At 40.1% G+C, this 18,246-nt stretch overlaps 1 protein-coding gene across 2 annotated transcripts; it reads right to left on the bottom strand.

Annotated features, from left to right (window-relative positions):
* Nucleotides 1-7,289: 7,289 nt before the first annotated feature.
* Nucleotides 7,290-17,273, bottom strand: ncam3 (neural cell adhesion molecule 3). Of its 2 annotated transcripts, XM_012859131.3 has the most exons (17): nucleotides 17,061-17,273; nucleotides 16,669-16,746; nucleotides 16,316-16,513; nucleotides 16,050-16,187; nucleotides 14,168-14,311; nucleotides 13,956-14,073; nucleotides 11,771-11,925; nucleotides 11,546-11,679; nucleotides 10,806-10,938; nucleotides 10,532-10,699; nucleotides 10,282-10,401; nucleotides 9,390-9,392; nucleotides 9,115-9,242; nucleotides 8,854-9,022; nucleotides 8,555-8,747; nucleotides 8,369-8,482; nucleotides 7,290-8,081 (listed from the first exon to the last, which is right to left on the bottom strand). In XM_012859131.3, the coding sequence occupies exons 1-17, from the start codon at nucleotides 17,113-17,115 to the stop codon at nucleotides 8,054-8,056; spliced, it is 2,076 nt and encodes a 691-aa protein (XP_012714585.2). In that variant the 5' UTR covers nucleotides 17,116-17,273; the 3' UTR covers nucleotides 7,290-8,053. The 2 variants fall into 2 exon arrangements, with proteins under 2 accessions (XP_012714585.2, XP_012714592.2); XM_012859138.3 differs by lacking the exon at nucleotides 9,390-9,392.
* Nucleotides 17,274-18,246: the final 973 nt, after the last annotated feature.

The raw sequence follows: 18,246 nt of genomic DNA, 5'->3' as shown, positions 1-18,246 counted from the left end.
AACAATGAAATTATAAACCAAAGTCTAAATTTCAAAATAAAAGCAACATTTTATGCTTGGTTTTCTCTTCTTTGCAGCATTATGTTAATACAGCCATATTGCCATGAAAGACCTAGTTACAGCCACACCAGTGTGCAGATATAAAGGGAAGTGCAAAACAGGTAGTAGTGCAACGAGAGGGTAAGTTTCTTTTAGACAGACAGGGTTCAGGTAGCGTTTGGTAGGTCATTGCACCAACATGGAACAACACATGGAGAGTCTGGATCGTCTCAAGTGTGGTGTAGGCACTCCTAGCTGAGAGTCCCTTGACAAACAGAGTTAGCGTGCCGTGACCTGCAACATAACGCAAGAGTGCTTGAGCTTTAGGGTCATGAGCAAGACATTCTCCTTCAACATTTCCAGAGCAGAAAGTTTCAGAAAGTCGTCCAGGTCCTGAAGTAGAAACGCTGCCCTAGATCATCCAGCTGTACAGCAAATACAATGCAGAGTTCTTCACAGGTGTCAAAGTCTTACACTCCACACGAAACAGTCCCACAAATGTAAAACTTTAAACAAATAAAACAGAAACATACACCTAAATTACAGCAAGAAAAAAACGCTACAGAAAAGTTGAACCTAAATGAATTACTTTTACTGCAAGTCATCCAACATGAAAGCTGGAAGACATTCTATCGCTGCATGATTTTTCATTGTGTCGACTCGGCTGAAGGAAATCCACTCCCTCCAAAGCAAACACTCTGATGAAGATCTTAAAGCAATGGTCAAGGAACTTTTTATGATTCTTTCATCCTCCTTGTGTGTCGCATGACAATGCTTGAGAATTGTGCAACATCACATGCAAACAAGAGCATGACAGGAAATCAGGATCAGTATACATATCCTCTCATTTCCCCCCTTAATTTTCAGTCACTAATATTCAGTTTAAAGAAATATTTAAAAGTTGATCCTAATCCTTGCAAACACTGGAAAAATGTATCATATCAATAGTGAGTGAATGAACAAATAAATAAATACTATGTTTATTTTTAATTGTTTTACAAAGAGAGTGAATACATGTGTAGGAGTTAAACAGTCTTCTATCACATTTAGAAACTGTCTCCTAACCATCTGCTTGCTCTTTTTTGAACTGTGGAGGAGGATAAAACTAGTAAAGCACCACGTTTCTTTGGTGCACCAGATGATCTGCCTAAAATTGCAATGTCACGTCTCACTCATCTTCTCACCCCCACCCCCCACATGCACCGGCCTTTGTTAAAGTATATCCTGCTTACTCTCACCAGCAGGTTGTAAGTATCCAGAACCAAAAACATTTGCAATGAATATTTGCTCAGTGTTCTTGAGTTTGTGTCTTTGAATGCTTTAGAAGACTCTACAGCAGGGGTCACCAACCTTTTTGAAACTTAGAGCTACTTCATTGGTGTTGTGTCATACGAAGGGCTACTAGTACTGACCTTTGAACCAGGAGAATTAGAGCTCAACTTTATGTAATATAAACATGTTTTTAATGCTATTGTTATTTTTAAATCTATGTAAATACAAGTATGATTAAAAAGGAAGGGAAAGTGAATAAAATAAAATTTTACATGCAGCTCACAGGAGGGTTGTGCTATTTTTTGAACAGGCTTGAGGGCACCAATTATGGTGCTTGGGGGCCACCTGGTGGTGACCCCTTGCTCTGCAGTTAATATTCTTCCTTCAGTTTGAGTGTATTTTGTCACCCCCTCCTGGACATTCAGGATGAACAGGACATTTTTTTTCTGTTGTGTCATACATGCAAGCATCTTGCAATAAAAAAAACAACAACAAGCAGGGTGTTGTCTTGCGGTAGTGGGTGCCACCCATCGTGGTTCTACATTTATTTCTCCCAGGGCGAGAAACCCTCCGAGCCCCAACATGTGCAAAACAAACAAAACAAATACAAGCTACACCTGAAATGAATCAACACTTTGCAGCCTATCAGCAAGAAGATGTCAAAAATCCTTGGTTTGGACTGCAATCCTTCAAGGTTTTATATGATTCAATGCAAACAACTATTACCAGCCAAACTCTGCACCTATACCTGGCACTGCCTCCTCCTCCTCCTCCTCCTCCTATGACTGGCATTATTCTTTCTCTCTGCATCAACTCCACGACTGAAACTGGCCTCCTCACCTACAACTAATAATAACATCTTATCTAGCCTCCAGCCTGTCGGTCTCTGTGCAGTATGCGGGATTGCAACATCTTCTCACAGCAAGCAGGGCGCCTGCAGCTGCAAGGGGTGCCAATTCCTTGCGCAGTGATATGATAGATAATGAGAAACTGCTTTTATGGCGATTATTTTTCATTTATTTCTTCTTTTTTTTTTTAACAGCTTGTACCACCCTCTAAGTGTCATTGAAAAAGTGCCGCCCAGGGCGTCTGCCCAGTTTGCCTGTGCCAAAAACCGCTACTGGGTGCCGCCCATGTACTTTGTCCTCGATGTGACCGTCCGGGGCTGGAGTCCAGGCCCTGAACCTTTGCTGTATGTCTGTTAGTCTACTTCTGAATAAAGGCCACTAGTGTCAAGAGCATTAACAGCACTATTAAAGTAGCAGCATGCAAGTAGGTGAGCAGTTTGCTACTCCTTTGTATTCTTTTATAAAAACTGGCAAAGCCCACATATTTTTTTTAATCTCCTTTGCTGTAAAGGGTTCTTTTTACTTGGAAATAATAATAATATTTCCCTTTATAGTGCCACAGAGAGGAAATTTGTCTCTGCATTTAATTTAAGCCATCCCTTTGGGAGCAGTGTGCTGCCAAACAGAGTGGCGTATGGGGAGCAATCTGTGGTCAAGGGTCTAGCCCTGGGCTAAAATTGGATAATTAAAAAAAATTATTTCTTATTTGCCTGAATGGTACGGAGTTTCAAAGATGATTCACATGAGGACCTTATAGTGTGTGGTGCTTTACTGAGATGCTGAGTGAGGTTTCTGAATAATGATGGGATATTTCCAATTTTTACTTGTATATGTAGGAAAATGTCAGCAACTCATTACGGCATTTGTGCAATTATCTCTGATCCAGGATATGACCATCCCAAATCTGGGGTTTGTCATGTCGTTATCTGAACTGATGCTGCATTTCTGAAATATAGTGAAAATCTTGATAAGGTCTGCTAAGCTGCGCCCATGTACTCTTTAAAGTTTGATCTGTTGCTTCAAGAATAATCCTAAAAATGAATTGTACTTATATTCAGTTTCACACAGCACATTTGTATCCCGCTGTTGCCACATCTTAAATTCTTATTTTTGCTCTTAAATTTATTTCTGATTCTGCTAAGTATGGGACACAAGGCTCATGCACATTCACATCTGATCGGAACTCACCATTTATTTATAGAACGGATTTTATCTATTTCAAAGTGTTCAGACACGAAGAAACAAACATAATTCACTGTTTACCCCGGTTTGTAAACATGGACAAAGTTTGGTTTTAGCACAAAAAAGTTAAGTATCAGTTATTTCCTAAGGGTTATATCTTCAAAGACCAACATACGCTCAATGTGTTTGGGAGAAGCATTTTAAGTGTCAGTGTTTGTAGTTTATATACAAATGTCGTTGCTGCTACAACCTAAGTAGGGATATTTTAGATATTTTACCTTAGCACTTTGCTAACTGTAGGAATCGTTGCTTAGTTTTGTTTCTAGTCAGCACATTGAGCCATGCAATGCCTTGCAGAACCTGAATGTTTTTCACATTTTGTCAAGTTACAACCAGAAACTTTAGAGTTTTTATTTTAAGTGCTATACAGACACAAAGCTGTGCCCAGAAATGGAAGGCAAACAACACATGGCTTTTCAAAATTATCTGAATAAAAATCAAAACAGTTTTCAGCCTCCATGGGACAACACCTGAGCCACCTTTCATGCCATTAGAGCTGCTGGGTTATGTCTTTAACAGCTTTAGATCTTGACTTTAAACAGTGGAGGAAATCAGCACATAAACTTATATAAAGTGTAACTCACTCCCAAATCAACTATTTTTTGCCAATAAACTGTTAACATGGTTGTCTTATAGTACTGTCTACATATCCTGGTCATTAGTTTTGACAAATCAGTGCATATTTCTTGAAATCCTTCTTTTGTGCTTAAAATCTTCACTGTGGCGCCCTCCTAGGGTTAGACGGTTGTCTTGTGTTGAATTTCCAATCCGTATTTGCTATTGGTTCACAGTGACATTACTAGTCGTAATGTCAGTGTGACTAGCGTGATACTTTTTTTTTGCGATATAGCTAATCTCATTCTGACCAGTCAAACCTAAATTACAGATATCTGTGATGACAAACACATGAATAAGAAAATAGGTTGAATCTTACTATGCAAAACTGTATTACAGATTTTAGAGTTTTGAGTAGTCAAAATCTACTTACAGATATTTTGAAAGAGTTTGGACTGGGCAAAATAATGTTACAGATATCAGTAATTAATATCCAGTCTAGTGATTAAATTTTGATGGTATTGCCTGTCTCACAGGCAGACTGCTGCTGCCTCGTCCTGTAACTCACCTCCACTGCCTGGGCAGCTCGGGCTTCAGACATTGCTCAGTCAGTGCCTTGAGCCCGCAGCTCAGACTGATAAAGCTCTGGCCCACTGGGCTCCACAAAGCCTCCATCAACCTCCGGTGAAATGGAGGGGGAAATGCTCCACCTTAAAAGACCAAAACATGGTGTAACTACCAGCATAACTCTGCTCAAGCTCCATGATTCAATATGGCAAATCAAGCTTGCTCCTGCTTCCCCCCGCCCACTTTGATGGAGTTTTTCCAATTTGTCTGGGGGCAGGATTATACTTTGACATGGTGGTGTGCTACACTTTAACAATCATACAAATATTGTTATGTATATAATATAAACTTTATCATTCCCATAGAGGGAGATCATTAGTTTCAGTGCAGATCCAGTAATGTAACTTTATTGAGGACCAATAGATATTAGGAAATAATCTTAAATGAAAGTGTAGAAATTTACAAAGAATGTACATAAAATAAGCAAGAAAGTATTTTCTGTATTCTACATGATGTCAGTAGCCTTAATGGTCATCTAGAAGTTTGCTTGTGTGAAGCCATCTCCTTGCTTTTGATTGCTGCACGGAACGTTTTCACTGGTGCATAACAGCATCAAGATGTGCAGAAAAAAAACGCATCACTCCTTTAAGAAATTCTGATTGGTTAAAGGAATATTAAGTGATATTTCACCACTAGGTGGGGCTTGAGCACTGTCTGTAAACCAAAACAAGATGTCTATCAAGCCACACCTATTTATATCCCTCTGCTCCCCTTTAACCCTCCCCATCCCACCCGTCGCCTCATATGTACATATTTGCAAAGGATAAAATATGCAGCGACCTGTCCAGGGTATACCCCGCCTCTCGCCCATTGACGGCTGGAGATAGGCACCAGCACCCCTCGCGACCTCAATAGGGACAAGCGTGTTGGAAAATAGATGGATGGAGGAATGGACGGATGAAAATACACAGCAAAACAGTATCACCTTTTGGAGGAACATGTCTAGTTAAGAAGTAAGAAACTCATAACTGTATACTGCTGTTAGCAAGAGAACGTTTCGATCTGCCGGGCATGGTCCCCGCCATTTTGCTGCTATGCTACACTGCTCTGGCGGTGACTGTTTCTTGGCAGGGAGGGGCTAAGCCCTGAGTGGCAGCTGTTCATGTGCACGTACACCCACATACATGCATGCACGGCTGGCCCGACAACGTAAACAGGAGACCGGAGAACAACACAGAGAGAGATGTCATGTGACGTCATACCATATCCCATCTAAAAGATGCCTTTAGTTCCTCACAAAACAATTTTTTTAGTTCATTCTATCTAAAATAATGAAATTTCGCTTGCTGCTCCTTTGAGTATTCATTAAATGAACTGGAAAAGCCGTCATAGAGCGCATTATCAACAGGACTGGCATAGCTGTGCCTACATATAGGCACAGCTATGCCTCAACACAGAGACAAACAGGACAAATAACCATTCTCACACACACTCACACCTAAGGAGAATTTAGAGAGGCCAAATGACCTAACAGTCATGTTTTTGGACTGTGGAAGGAAGCCAGAGTACCCAGAGAGAACCCACGCATGCACAGGGAGAACATGCAAACTCCATGCAGAAAGACCCAGGGCAAGACCCCTGCCTTTCTATCAATGTATAAAAATTATTAGACAAAATAAACCAGCAGATCTCAGGAATGTGAGTTTTTAATTGATACCACACCCAGGGTAGAGAACCATCTTCCCAACTGTATAATGATGTCAGGTTTGTTTGTTTGTTTGAACAGTTTCAACTGCAGCATACAAGCAAATACTCTATGTAACATGGGCAAACATCAATTACAAAGTCTGCAATCAAGCACATCTTATGTTACAAGCAGCTTTAATGTTGTGTGACGTTGCTCTTGGAAACACGAAGGAACAACGTTTACTTTGGTGTATCAGGACATTCAAATTTGTATGTACACTTACTACAGGTAGATAGGGAAACACAGTCATTGTGAAAACAGACAAAGACAGGGAAGAAACATCTGTACACCAGTTACAACACTTCACAAAAGAAACAGGAGAAAGCATTTTTAGTTTCCATTTAAAAAAAAAAGACTACCAACGGCAGAGCTGCCAACAGATGCTGAGTCTGTGTAGGTTTACCCACAGCCACACACACACACACACACACACACACACACACACACACACACACACACACACACACACACACACACACACACACACACACACACACACACACAGGCCAACTAACCTAATACGTGTTGTCTAATAAGAGTCATCACCAAACAACTTGAACATTTAGCACTGCTGCCCGGCACCATGAACACATCAGGTACACTGCTTTCCTGCAACTCCTCAAAGACATGGACGCTAGGTCAGTTGGCCACTCTAAAAGCCCTTTGTTGCATGTATTATTTGTCCTTTGTGTTCTCATTTGATGGACCACTGACATGTCCACAGTGTGTTGCCCACTGATCACTGAAGAAGGCTATATCCATGATCCCGCAAGTATGTATAGAAAGTAGAAATATTTCATTAATACGAACGCATCTGAATACAATTCTTTTTTCAAATACAAATGGTGCAGGAGTATTCCAACTACAAAGTTTCCTGCAGTTTCAAAGGCCTAAGTCTAATTAGCAAGCGTGCAATCTAAAACACGAGCGAGCCAAAAAAGACATAAAGCTGATTATGAAATACAAAATGTATGCACAATGTACAGTGGTAAAAACAATGACAGAATAATTGATACTTCCATTAAAAAAGCGTTAAGTAAGCTAAACAGCTGATTTGCTGCTCTGTTGTTGAATTTCTTTGCAGGTGAGTGGTTGAGCTACTTATTTCTTAAGCAGCTTTTAATTACAAGTCCCTTATCTGGCTGTTCACAGAAAAGTGCTTAAAAGCACAGCGAGTAACAAAGTTAAAGATGGTAGTGGACGTATCCATACCCTCCTTGAACACATAACGTTTATTAAGCTAACATTCTAAAATAATAAATAATATCTGGAGTTAACTTACATTCAAATTCAGTAACATATAGTTAAGATATTAAGTATTAAATTAATTTTAATGATTCCTACTGGAGACACAATGTTAGCAGAACAGAATTTAGCAACAACAAAAAGATAATTCGGTCTGCAAGACTATGAAAAGCAGTAGCTAAACATTTGTTGTGCCAAGTAAATGTTACCGTTTTCTTCCACAAAAGTTGTTATGAAGATTACACAGTAACAAAACGTTTACCCTGTAAAACACAGACATCATTATTACCCTGTTAATGAACAAACAAGTGTAAAAACCGAGGCTAACACCCAGGCTAACCATCCCCTCCATGCTAACAGCCCAGAAGCCAGGATCAGCTCAGTTTTATCACAATCAGTCCAAACCAGTCCCTTTCCTGCAGTGTTTCAGTGTGTTTGACTTCTCCCACAGCGGCTGGGATCCACTGACTTCTTCTCTTGCTCTCTGTACAACATGTTTTCTTTAGTTCTTAATTTTTCTTCTGTAGTTTATAACACCTCATAGGTCAGCTGTGGGTTCTAATTTCCTGTGGGTAAAAAAACAAAAAAACAATATTGTGTCAAAATAAAATCAAAATTTAACTTCCAACAACAACATTTCACATTCTTCCTTGTAATTTGCAGTACAATGCAAAAGTATTCACAACTCTTTAACTTTTTCCACATTCAGTCACAGTATAATCGCAGACTTCTTAAAATTTTATTGGGATTAAATTGAAAAATGACAAAATGTCATCAAGTTAAAAGGGGAATGAATACATTTGCAAGGGTCTCTATTTATGTAACTTCTGCGCATTTGGGAGAATTGACATACTCATTTTTGGTGAGGGGGGCTTTGTCGCAGGTGACCTCTGCGAGCTGACCTGCCTCTTTGCTGACTGTCTGAATACTGCCTCGCGGTTTGGCGATACCCTTCAGTGTCACGTCTCTGTTGGCAGAACATGCAGAAGTGTTTAAACAGCTCTGCATAAACGTAGCTCTCTTACAAACAGCTACTCACCCATTAGTTGTCCCGTCTCCTTCCTCAACCTTTTTCAGACCCGGATCTTTCCACCCGGACAGCTTCCCGGCAATGGCCATGAGCACACCGCAGCGGTTTCTGTAGCAGCAGGTGGCATCTACGGCCAGGAACACCACCAGGAAGATCAACATCACGATGCCGACCACGGCGCCTTTGGTCATGTTGCTGCTCACTGCGGGGGACAAAGGAACAAATTAGCCAGACGACTCAAACTGGAAATAGCTCTTACCTACGGGACATGCTTGTCGTATAATCACGGAAGGAGAGAGGCAACACACCAGGCTGTTCTGCAACTGTGAAGTTGAACGTTGCACTGATGGAGGAGCCGTTAGAGTTGACAGCTGCGACTTCCAGGTGATAGCCTGAACCATAGGCCAGGTCTTTCAGGTCGACAGATTTAGCTTCAGGAGGCAGCTGCATGGATTGCCACTCACTCTCATCTGTATCCTGGGTAAAAGGAGCGCAGGAAGCCAATTCATAACTGGGAAGAAATGCAATGACAGACTCACAGAGAGAGATGAGGTCACATTGTGTCTGACCTGCTTGTATTGGACGTTGTAGTGCAGCAGGGAGGATCCACCGTCATCGGTCCGTTCAAGAGGAACAGAGAAGGAGTTGCCCTCGACTACTGCCTGATCGGTGGATAAAGCTGGACTCTCTGGTTCACCTAAAAGCAGGAGGGGAAACTTTAAATCAACTTTATCTGTTGATGTTGTTTAACTCATTGCACAGGGGTTATATTGTTACACTATATGCAACGGGAATTTGTTCATTTACAAGTTTGTAGTTTCGTTAACGAGTATGAGACCTTTACCTTCTGCAAAGCGAGGGCAGCAGGTTATGTGATGACGTGAGTTGAATCAGCGGGCAGCAGAGGATGATGGCATGAAATATGAGAAGAATGATTCAATGAAATATGAACAGGAATAAATAGATATGGTAGTTGAAAATGAAGATGAAAAGCCTTTAATGAAGGCAAATTCTGGCTGTCAAACAACACCATTTTTTCAGATGTACAAACAATTAACAACCAGCTTTTTCGTCACATATACAGGGTCCATATACACAAGGAATAATATCAAAATTATTCCTTCTTGTTGAACTCTTTTGCATTTATTCCTGCTTTTTATTGGGATTTTAAGTGAGTCAGCTGTTGGTAAAACCAACTTTTGCTTCAGTCACACCTGCCAGACTTGTGGGCTCTGTCTCCAGATGTCCAGTCTCAAGGCTTTTTGCAGCCTCTAACAGGATTTCCTCCACGGTTTCCCTGTTTTTAGCTCCATGCATTTTTCTATTTGCTCAGACCAGCTTCCCTGTCCCTGCTGAATCAAAGCATCCTGACTGCATAATGCTGCCACCACCATGTGTTGCAATGGGAACTGTCTGTTCAGGGAGACGTGCAGTGTGAATTTTTTTCTTGAAACTTCTCCATTAATGCCAGATTTGTATAAGGGATGGCCTTGGGGTGTCTGTTTTGGTAGGGGTCCACTATTAGGTAGGTTTGAAGTTTAGAATATTGTTTAATAATCTAACCCGGCTTTAAAGTCCTCCACAACTTTCTTGCTGACCCGGCTGCCATGTTTGTGTTACTTGTTTGTTGTGTTTGTGTTGCTTATCCCATAAAATCCCAATAAAATACATTCAGGTTGTTGATTGAGGTGTGGTTGCAGTCGATATGCTTTTCTAGATGACGTGGTGAAACGTACGTTTGCCCTCAGTGCGAACCGTGTGTTCTGTTGAGAACAGCCCCCGTCCCACATCGTTTAAGGCCGCCATACGAACTGAGTACGTCGTGTACGGCTTCAGGTCTGTGATAGCCAGAACATCTACAAAAAACACAGATACAAAGAATTTACAGGGTCAGCTGGACGGCTGAATCGGTGAGTAAATAAGTTTAAATAATGTCTAAAGTATGAATTACAACCTCATAGTCTTAATAAAAACCACATATTTCACCTGAAGCTGCAACCATGAGCTCTTCCCACTTTTCCATTGCCTTTTCCTTCCACTGCAGGGCAAAATTTCGGATCGGTGTTCCTCCATTGATGGGGAAGGTTTTGAGTGTAAAGAGCACAGAGGTTGGACCTGGGGCGACGGTCAGGTAATGTGGTGGCCCGGGCTGAGCTGTGGGTCAAACAGGAGGAGAGACAAATACACAAAAAAATGATGCCACTTAGAGACACGTCGATGGCTGAGGGGGAGATAAGCCTGAACACAGAGAAGATCTTACTGTGAATTTCAACATCTCTTGATGCATTGCCAGAAGTACCGACAGCCATGCAGGAGTAGCGTCCGCCATCAGAGGGCATCACTTCCTCAATCTCCAGCATGCCGTCCACCACACGGATATGGCCAGTAGAATCCTGACGGAGAGCAATGGACGGGGTCAAACACAGGACTTTCAGATTATATAGCACAGGTTACATGAAAAAATAAAAGTTATTTTCATATTCTGCATGACATTCAAGTTGCAAAGTTAAAGTGATTTTAATAAGTATGAACACCCGGGTAACATTTCATCTTCTTAAAATATAAAAAAGAGGCCATGCTAATTTCTAAGTATACAAATTGTTTATAATGTAAAGAACGGCAGTCTTGTACGATCCAACTGAAAACAAACACACCTGTTTGAATAATTCAAATTCAGCATCTAATCTTGATCCTTTCTGCCCTTTGTACAAATTATAGCTTTAGCTAAATGATGCAAGAGAGCAAATATCAGGAAAATCCATATAAGACAGCTAAACTTTGGTTCAGGGTCATTTGATTCACTATAACTTATGGCAGATATGAACTCAAGAAGACTGAATGCTTAAATTAAATTAAAAGGTGTTTCAACAAAGTATCTTTGTATATGTAGAAAAAAAAGTCAGATTTTTTTACATGATAATAACCCGGCATTTCAATAGTATGGCGTACATCTTTGAGAACCACTGTATGTGTCACGAGATCGCGTTTGAGCAGCATTACCAGTTCTTGTCCATTTTGCTTGTTGATCCAGTGTAGCTCGGGCTGAGGATGGCCAGTCACGTTACAGGACACAGAAACACGCTCACCCACATTCACCCTGTGCTTATCTTCTGAGATAAACACCTCTGGGGGCTCTGCACAAGAAACAATCATCATCATGTCACTTTGGTTCAGTCTATCAGGGATGAATGAAAGTTATCCCTAGAATGGGGAAATCACACAAACCAAAAACGTGCAGCGTGAGGGTAGCACTGCTCTCAGCGATCTTGTTTTTGGCCGTGCAGATGTACTCCCCTAAGTCGATCCTGGCCACAGACTGGATGGTGAGCTGGCTGTGGTCTGAGTTGAAGAGGTGTCGGGAAGGATCAAAGTCCAGTGGCCTTAGGATGAAAAACAAACCAGTTTTACGTCCTGTCCGGTTTGGGTGAAATCAAGATTTGAAGCACAGACAGCCGAGCTCAGCAGAGGGAGGCAGAAATCTGATGCAAAAACAATCGGGGATGTGTACGTATACAGACACAACGCTCTTCCCAGGACGCTGCTCTCCACCCTGATATTCACACGATACAGATTTCTCAAACAACCTCTAGTGGTAGTGAGAAGAAATGTTGGTACTGATAATTTTCAAGGTTACTACAATTAAAGGAACTGTTATGAAGTCAACAACAGTGGGCCAGGAAAATGTGCTGGTGGCCACCGATGGCCTTTTTTTCTTATCTGACATTATGACATTAGAACTTGGATTTGGAAAGAGCATCAACCTTAACTTACATTTTACTTCCAAATAATAAAAGTAGTGGGGTTTCCTAAACGATATGCTAACTAGTTAGCGTTACAAGTTCATAAGAATAAATATATCTGCATTGAGAACTTTCAAATATGTTCACTGGAGGAACATAAACAAAAGAGCACACAAACAGTTTCTGCTATAATCAGTAAGTTGCACATTCACAGCAGCCATACTGGATTTTGAGGTCAACACTGGTGAGAAACCTCAGATGTCCCACTCTGAACTTCTAGGGGCCTTTCTTAGAAAATATTAATCAATACTTCTGAGTAAAAATGTAACACAAAACCACCCCCTATATGCAATGAGGATTCTTTAAGACTCTTTAGAGTCTGTCAAGAGAGTCCAGACTTTCAATGAATATTTACTTGAGCTCAGTTTGACAGAAGTATCTAGTTTCATCTCCCCTATCTACTAGCTTACACATGGAAGAATCTATGATGATTACATTGTCTCTTAGATGCTGAGGTACACTTGAACCCTCCTTAGCTTCTTCAAAATGCTGGCGCATCATTATGCATACTATCTCATATTGTTCTGTAAATAGGCTGGTGTTTTTCCACTGTTTCTCCCCAGAGTATGCCACGTTATCAATAAATGTGCAACATTTACTCTGGTATTTATTTTTACTTTTACTGTTGTCGTTTCTGTTAAAGCTCATCCTTCGTTGGTTTAGAACTAACTTTGGATTAGCTTGTTTTTGTTTTCATTATTATAAGCTGTGTGTAACTCTGTTTGTGTCTTTGCCACTGTCACTCCCCAATTTCCCCATTGTGGGACAACAAATGAATTTCTCATCTTTACTTGTCTTGTCTTATCTTATCTTATCTTATCTCTTTTCCAATGTTTTGTCAGTCAATGAGAAACAGAGTTACTGTCTATCGATTAAAGTCTCCTGAGAAATTAAGATTCAAGAGTTTCTGAAGGGTTATATTGACTTCAGTTATTTCTAAGGTTAAGTCCGGAAGCAGGCAAAGCAGTCAAGCGGTGACAAAGATAACAGACATCAAATTAGATTATATAAAGTCATTTGGCCTCTCTAAATTGTCCTTAGGTGTGAGTGTGTGTGAGAATGGTTGTTTGTCCTGTCTGTCTCTGTGTTGCCCTGCGATAGACTGGCGACCTGTCCAGGGTGTACCCCGCCTCTCGCCCATTGACAGCTGGAGATAGGCACCAGCACCCCTCACGGCCCCAATAGGGATAGATGTGTTAGAAAATGGATGGATGGATGAAAGTCAAAAAAGAGGAATTTTCAGTATCCCTCAACCAACAATGCAATGTCAATTCATTTGTTCATTTGTTTGGATATCTTAATGAAATAACTACTAAACAGATTTAAGGCATACTTCAAGTTTGGTGCTTATTATAAAACTGTTTTGAGATTCTTACAAAACTTCTAAATAACAATTAATTGTTAATATGCCAATAAAAAGCTGTCTCTAAATAAAGTTCTGCCTTATTAAGAAATGCAAGTTGTTATTTGAAACATATTTATTAGAGAAATGTGCATTTAAATGTTAGCCTTTTAAATAACTTTAGATATGTTCCTTAATGGGAATTTTAAGTATTTGAAAATTAAATGTTTTTTTTTTATATTATAAGAATAATAAAGCGGTGGCTTACAATATCCAAGAGATGTTGGGTTTGGGCAGACCATCAACCAAACACAACAATGAGACATTGGTGTCAGGCCCGGCAATCACTTTTTTCACCTCTTCTCTAATCCGCACAGTGGGAGGAGCTGCAGTGTGAGACAAATAAAAACATATTAAAATTATTAGCAAATAAATTACGTTTCAAACCTCTGGAAACCTTAGAAGTCAGAAGTGACTAACCGTTAACGACAACAGAGACAGGGAGCTCCTGGTAAATTTGTCTCCCTTTGATCTGGGCCTGACAAATGTAAGTCCCGGCATCGTCCTTTTTCACCCTCTCAATTTGAAGAGTGTTATCGGGCATCTTACGAACACGCCTTCCAGCTATAGAAAGAGAGGCACAAAACATTACATTAATAACATTGTTAATATCCATTTTTATTATATTATTACAGCTGGGCAAAGTGAAAGCATGGCAGGGCAAAATCAAAGTTGGGTAAGTTTACACTACAATATAGATTTTTAGGGAGCAGACATCAATTATACGAGAATAAAAGTTATAGTAAGCTTTTTACACCCTATAATTGTAAATATTTAGACACCAATAAATGTGGAAGAAGAGAAAGTAGTGGAGAAGTTTGTTTCTGGCTTAGAGGTTTTCTATTGCTGGGCTGGATGTTTTACATTGTTTTGAGATGTTTTATGTGGAAGCTATTACCTTTTTCTTCAGGCCCGTATTAAGACAATGTGGTGCCCCTGGGCACTATACCTCAAAGCCCCCCCCCCCCCCCCCCCCCCCCCTCCCCCCTTACCCAGGCTGTTCTCTGGTCAAAAACATCAGACATAATCAAGGGGATTTCTGTAATGTCATTTACTATTTACTAACTTACACAACTACATGTAGGCATATGAGCAGTGAGCAATATTTAAATATCTCATTTTAAAATGTTGAAATAAAAAAAAATCTTCATTTATTTATAATTTATTATTATTGTGACATCAGTGTTCACAAAACGAATAATGCATGGTCTTTCAACAATTTCAAGTAAATAATATACCAATTTATGAAAAATATATTTTTAAAGCATGTGTCATGTGGTGCCCCCCCCCATGGTTGTTGCCCCTGGGCACTGGCCCACTGGCCCTTATGGATAATCCGGCCCTGTTTTTCTTTGTAGGACTCCAATTTCTCCAATTTCTACTAAGCCACTCATCTAACCCCTTTATTACCATTTTGATTATGCTACCTTGGGTATTCCCCTTAATGTATCTACAAAGCTGTGCAAAAATGTGTTTTGTTATTTATTTGCTAAATTAACACATCCATATTGTAGCATCCTCTAGAGTTGGATTTTTGCCAACTAAGTTTCTGGTTCGGTTAATGAATTTCTTCAAAATGTCAGCTTTTGAGTCATTAGCAGTACTTTCTTTTAGCTAGGGTGCATAGAATGTTTGTTCATGAATAATTTTTCATGAGATAAAAAAATTGCCATCTTTCATTTCTATAGTTACATCTCTAGATAAGATATGCATGTTTTTTTTTGGCCAATTAAGCTTGAATTTATTAGATGTAGCAAAAGGAAAAAAACAACTACTTTTAGTGAAAAACGGGATGGGCTAGCTTATCTGACACGAAATCAGAGTTATTTACAATGTAGAAGTTATAAACCAAAACAGACAGAAATCTAGACATCTGTAATCACTAATGGACATCTCCTATTGGTGAGTGGCAGTGATTTTTCTTTTTCCTGAGTAGCTGTACATATGCTGTGCCTAAGTTCAAATGAAAATGTTAGTTTTTATCTGTTTAAGGCAGCAGTATGAGTTTTATCTCAGAAGAAATAAGCGGAAATGCCTCCCTAATTAGTGCTCCCAACCCCGTGGGTTGGGAGCACTAATTACAAATAATTTAGATTATTTGTAATTTACTGAACTGGTTTGTAGGTCATGCTACAATAATGGCAGCAAAACAGTTTTTGATCAAAGAAATTCAATGATAAGAGGATAGTTCGGGTTCTATATTAGATATTTTTTAAAAGTTGTCCATTGCTACCTACATAAGAGAAAAACATTTTTAGCTGTAAAAACTTGGCTACGTGTTAGTCCTAGATATTAATCTTACGTGTAGAAGGGATTTGTTCCTTGTCTTTAAGCCAGTGAACATCCACCGCTGGCTGCCCAGTCACCTGACACGGCACCATCCCGTCGGTTCCCTCCAGAAACTCATGGTAGGTGGTGGTGCCATGGAACGATGGGCCCTCTGAGAAAAGAAGATGAAGCAAAGGCACGGATAAATACTTGGTGCGAATGAACTGAAAGAGCAAAAATGCCACAATGTGTTGTTACACCAAACTTATCCTGTTTGGGTAGGTGTGTGCAGCCACCTACCGTAAACATACACAACTGACTGAGCACTGGACTTGTGTCCATCGTCGGACTCAAACGCGCAGGTATACGTGCCCGCATCGGACAGGCTGGCCTTTTTAATAACCAGCTTGGAGGTGGTGGGATCCACCTTTGACACAATATCTTCATCATCAATTTCTTCTGCATCCTTATGCCACGTAAAATCTCCGTCTTTTGTGGCTGCAGGAGATCGGACGGGAAGTCAGAACAAAGGGAATAAAAAATATTAGCTTAAATTGAATGGATGGATGGATGGATGGATGGATGGATGGATGGATAGATGAATGGGTGGGTTGATGGATGGATGAACAGACACTGAATAACGTTTTACTTACATCTACAAACCAGCAAGATTTGTTCTCCAACTTGGAGGTCTGGCTTGCTCAAAAGGATTTCCAGTCCTGATGCTTGACCTGGACAAGAGAAAATTTATTTTTTTTGTTGCTTTTTTTGATTTACTTAGAACAGCGGACAGCATGACTAATTGCCTGACTGATTATCTTAATAAATTAGACAGCTTCGGCTCATCAACGAGGCATCCATCTGGAGGCACGTTTGACTGTTTAACGATGATATATTGACTGTTTCCTCAATTATTTCCTGCCCACATACATGACCTCTTGTTCACACCTGTTGTTCACACAATCAGTCCTTTAAAGGTCTACTAAAGCACATCACCACAGTAGATAAAGCTGTACAAAATTCACAGTCGATGAACGGTTCTTACCTGCACTGCACACCAGCTGCAGGAGCAGCAAGATGAAGGCTGATTGTTTCAGCATCTTCTCCTGTTGGCAGCTTTTTCAGTCCAGAAAGGCTTCAGATCACAGCTCTGACAGTAACTTTTTTTTAACAAGGTATTTGTCCCTTAAACAAATGAAGCTCAAAAATGTGTAACTTGGTACCACCCAGGCAGAACGATACCTGCAGTTTCCTGTCGTGCTGACACAGCTTTGAATGGGACCCAGTCTGTGTCAGAGGCTTTATAGGGGCACTGGGGCAGATGAAAAGGCAGGAAATGAAAATGGGAGGGGGAAACTGAGCAAGCTCTTGTCTCTCATCCTATCTTACAACCCAACGGGCTTTCTGTTGCTCCTTCATGGAGAACAATGTTCATGTCTCATTTCATTCCTAAATATTTTTGCTTTTATTTCTTCACATTAACCATATATCTCAATATCTGTTTTCTCTACTTTCGCCTTTTCTGACATCGTCTGTTTCCCTTCCTTTCTCCCTCTTCATCTTGTCCTGAATCTCTTCACCCACCAGGCAACCGGATGAAAGAAGGGGCAGGCGGCCCTCAAGGGAAAGAAGAGATGACGAAAGATGTTTTTTATCTTTTTCCTGTTTCGTTAAGGTAGACGTTTTCTCAAACGCATGCAGCCTAGTACACAGAGAGTATACCGAAACGACCACGTTGCTTCGTTTCCCATTTGTTGACAATGTGCAACCTGCTGGGAAACTTTTTTTATACTTGAGATTTTTATACTTTTTGAAACAGCTTTAACTGTGAAACTGCAATCAAAGAAATATTTGAATTAAATAAAAAATTGACCATCATCTATGTTTTAAAATAGGCAAAACAAAAAGGTGAAGATACCTGTTTTTTTCTTTTCACACAACAAATGCCTGATTTTATTTAGTCACTGTTGAACTAGATCTGCTGCAGGTCTTTCTTCACTGAGTTTTTTTCGTATAACAACCAAGTAATGGAGTCAAATGAAGGGTTTTCCCTCAGCAAATGAAGCTTTTTTGTGAGGTGATGTTCTCAGAGGATGTAACTTTTACTTCAGTTCTGGGGGAGGTTTTTATTGTTTATTGTGTCTTTATGCCAGTTTTGGTTCAATAAAATCAATTTTATGTCAAATGACCTGAATGTTATGTCTATGACCTATGACCTGTTATATCTGGCA

The sequence above is a fragment of the Fundulus heteroclitus genome, chromosome 3 (assembly GCF_011125445.2).
Source record: "Fundulus heteroclitus isolate FHET01 chromosome 3, MU-UCD_Fhet_4.1, whole genome shotgun sequence".
Classification (NCBI taxonomy): Eukaryota; Metazoa; Chordata; class Actinopteri; order Cyprinodontiformes; family Fundulidae; genus Fundulus; species Fundulus heteroclitus.
This window is presented reverse-complemented; position numbering and strand designations above follow the sequence as displayed.

Coding starts and splice junctions, on each gene's coding strand:
- ncam3 (XM_012859131.3), bottom strand. CDS start 17,115: ATGCTGAAACAATCAGCCTTCATCTTGCTGCTCCTGCAGCTGGTGTGC. Junction 10,700..10,805: donor AAGAGATGTTGAAATTCACA/GTAAGATCTTCT, acceptor TTTGACCCACAG/CTCAGCCCGGGCCACCACAT. Junction 10,402..10,531: donor GCTCATGGTTGCAGCTTCAG/GTGAAATATGTG, acceptor TGTTTTTTGTAG/ATGTTCTGGCTATCACAGAC.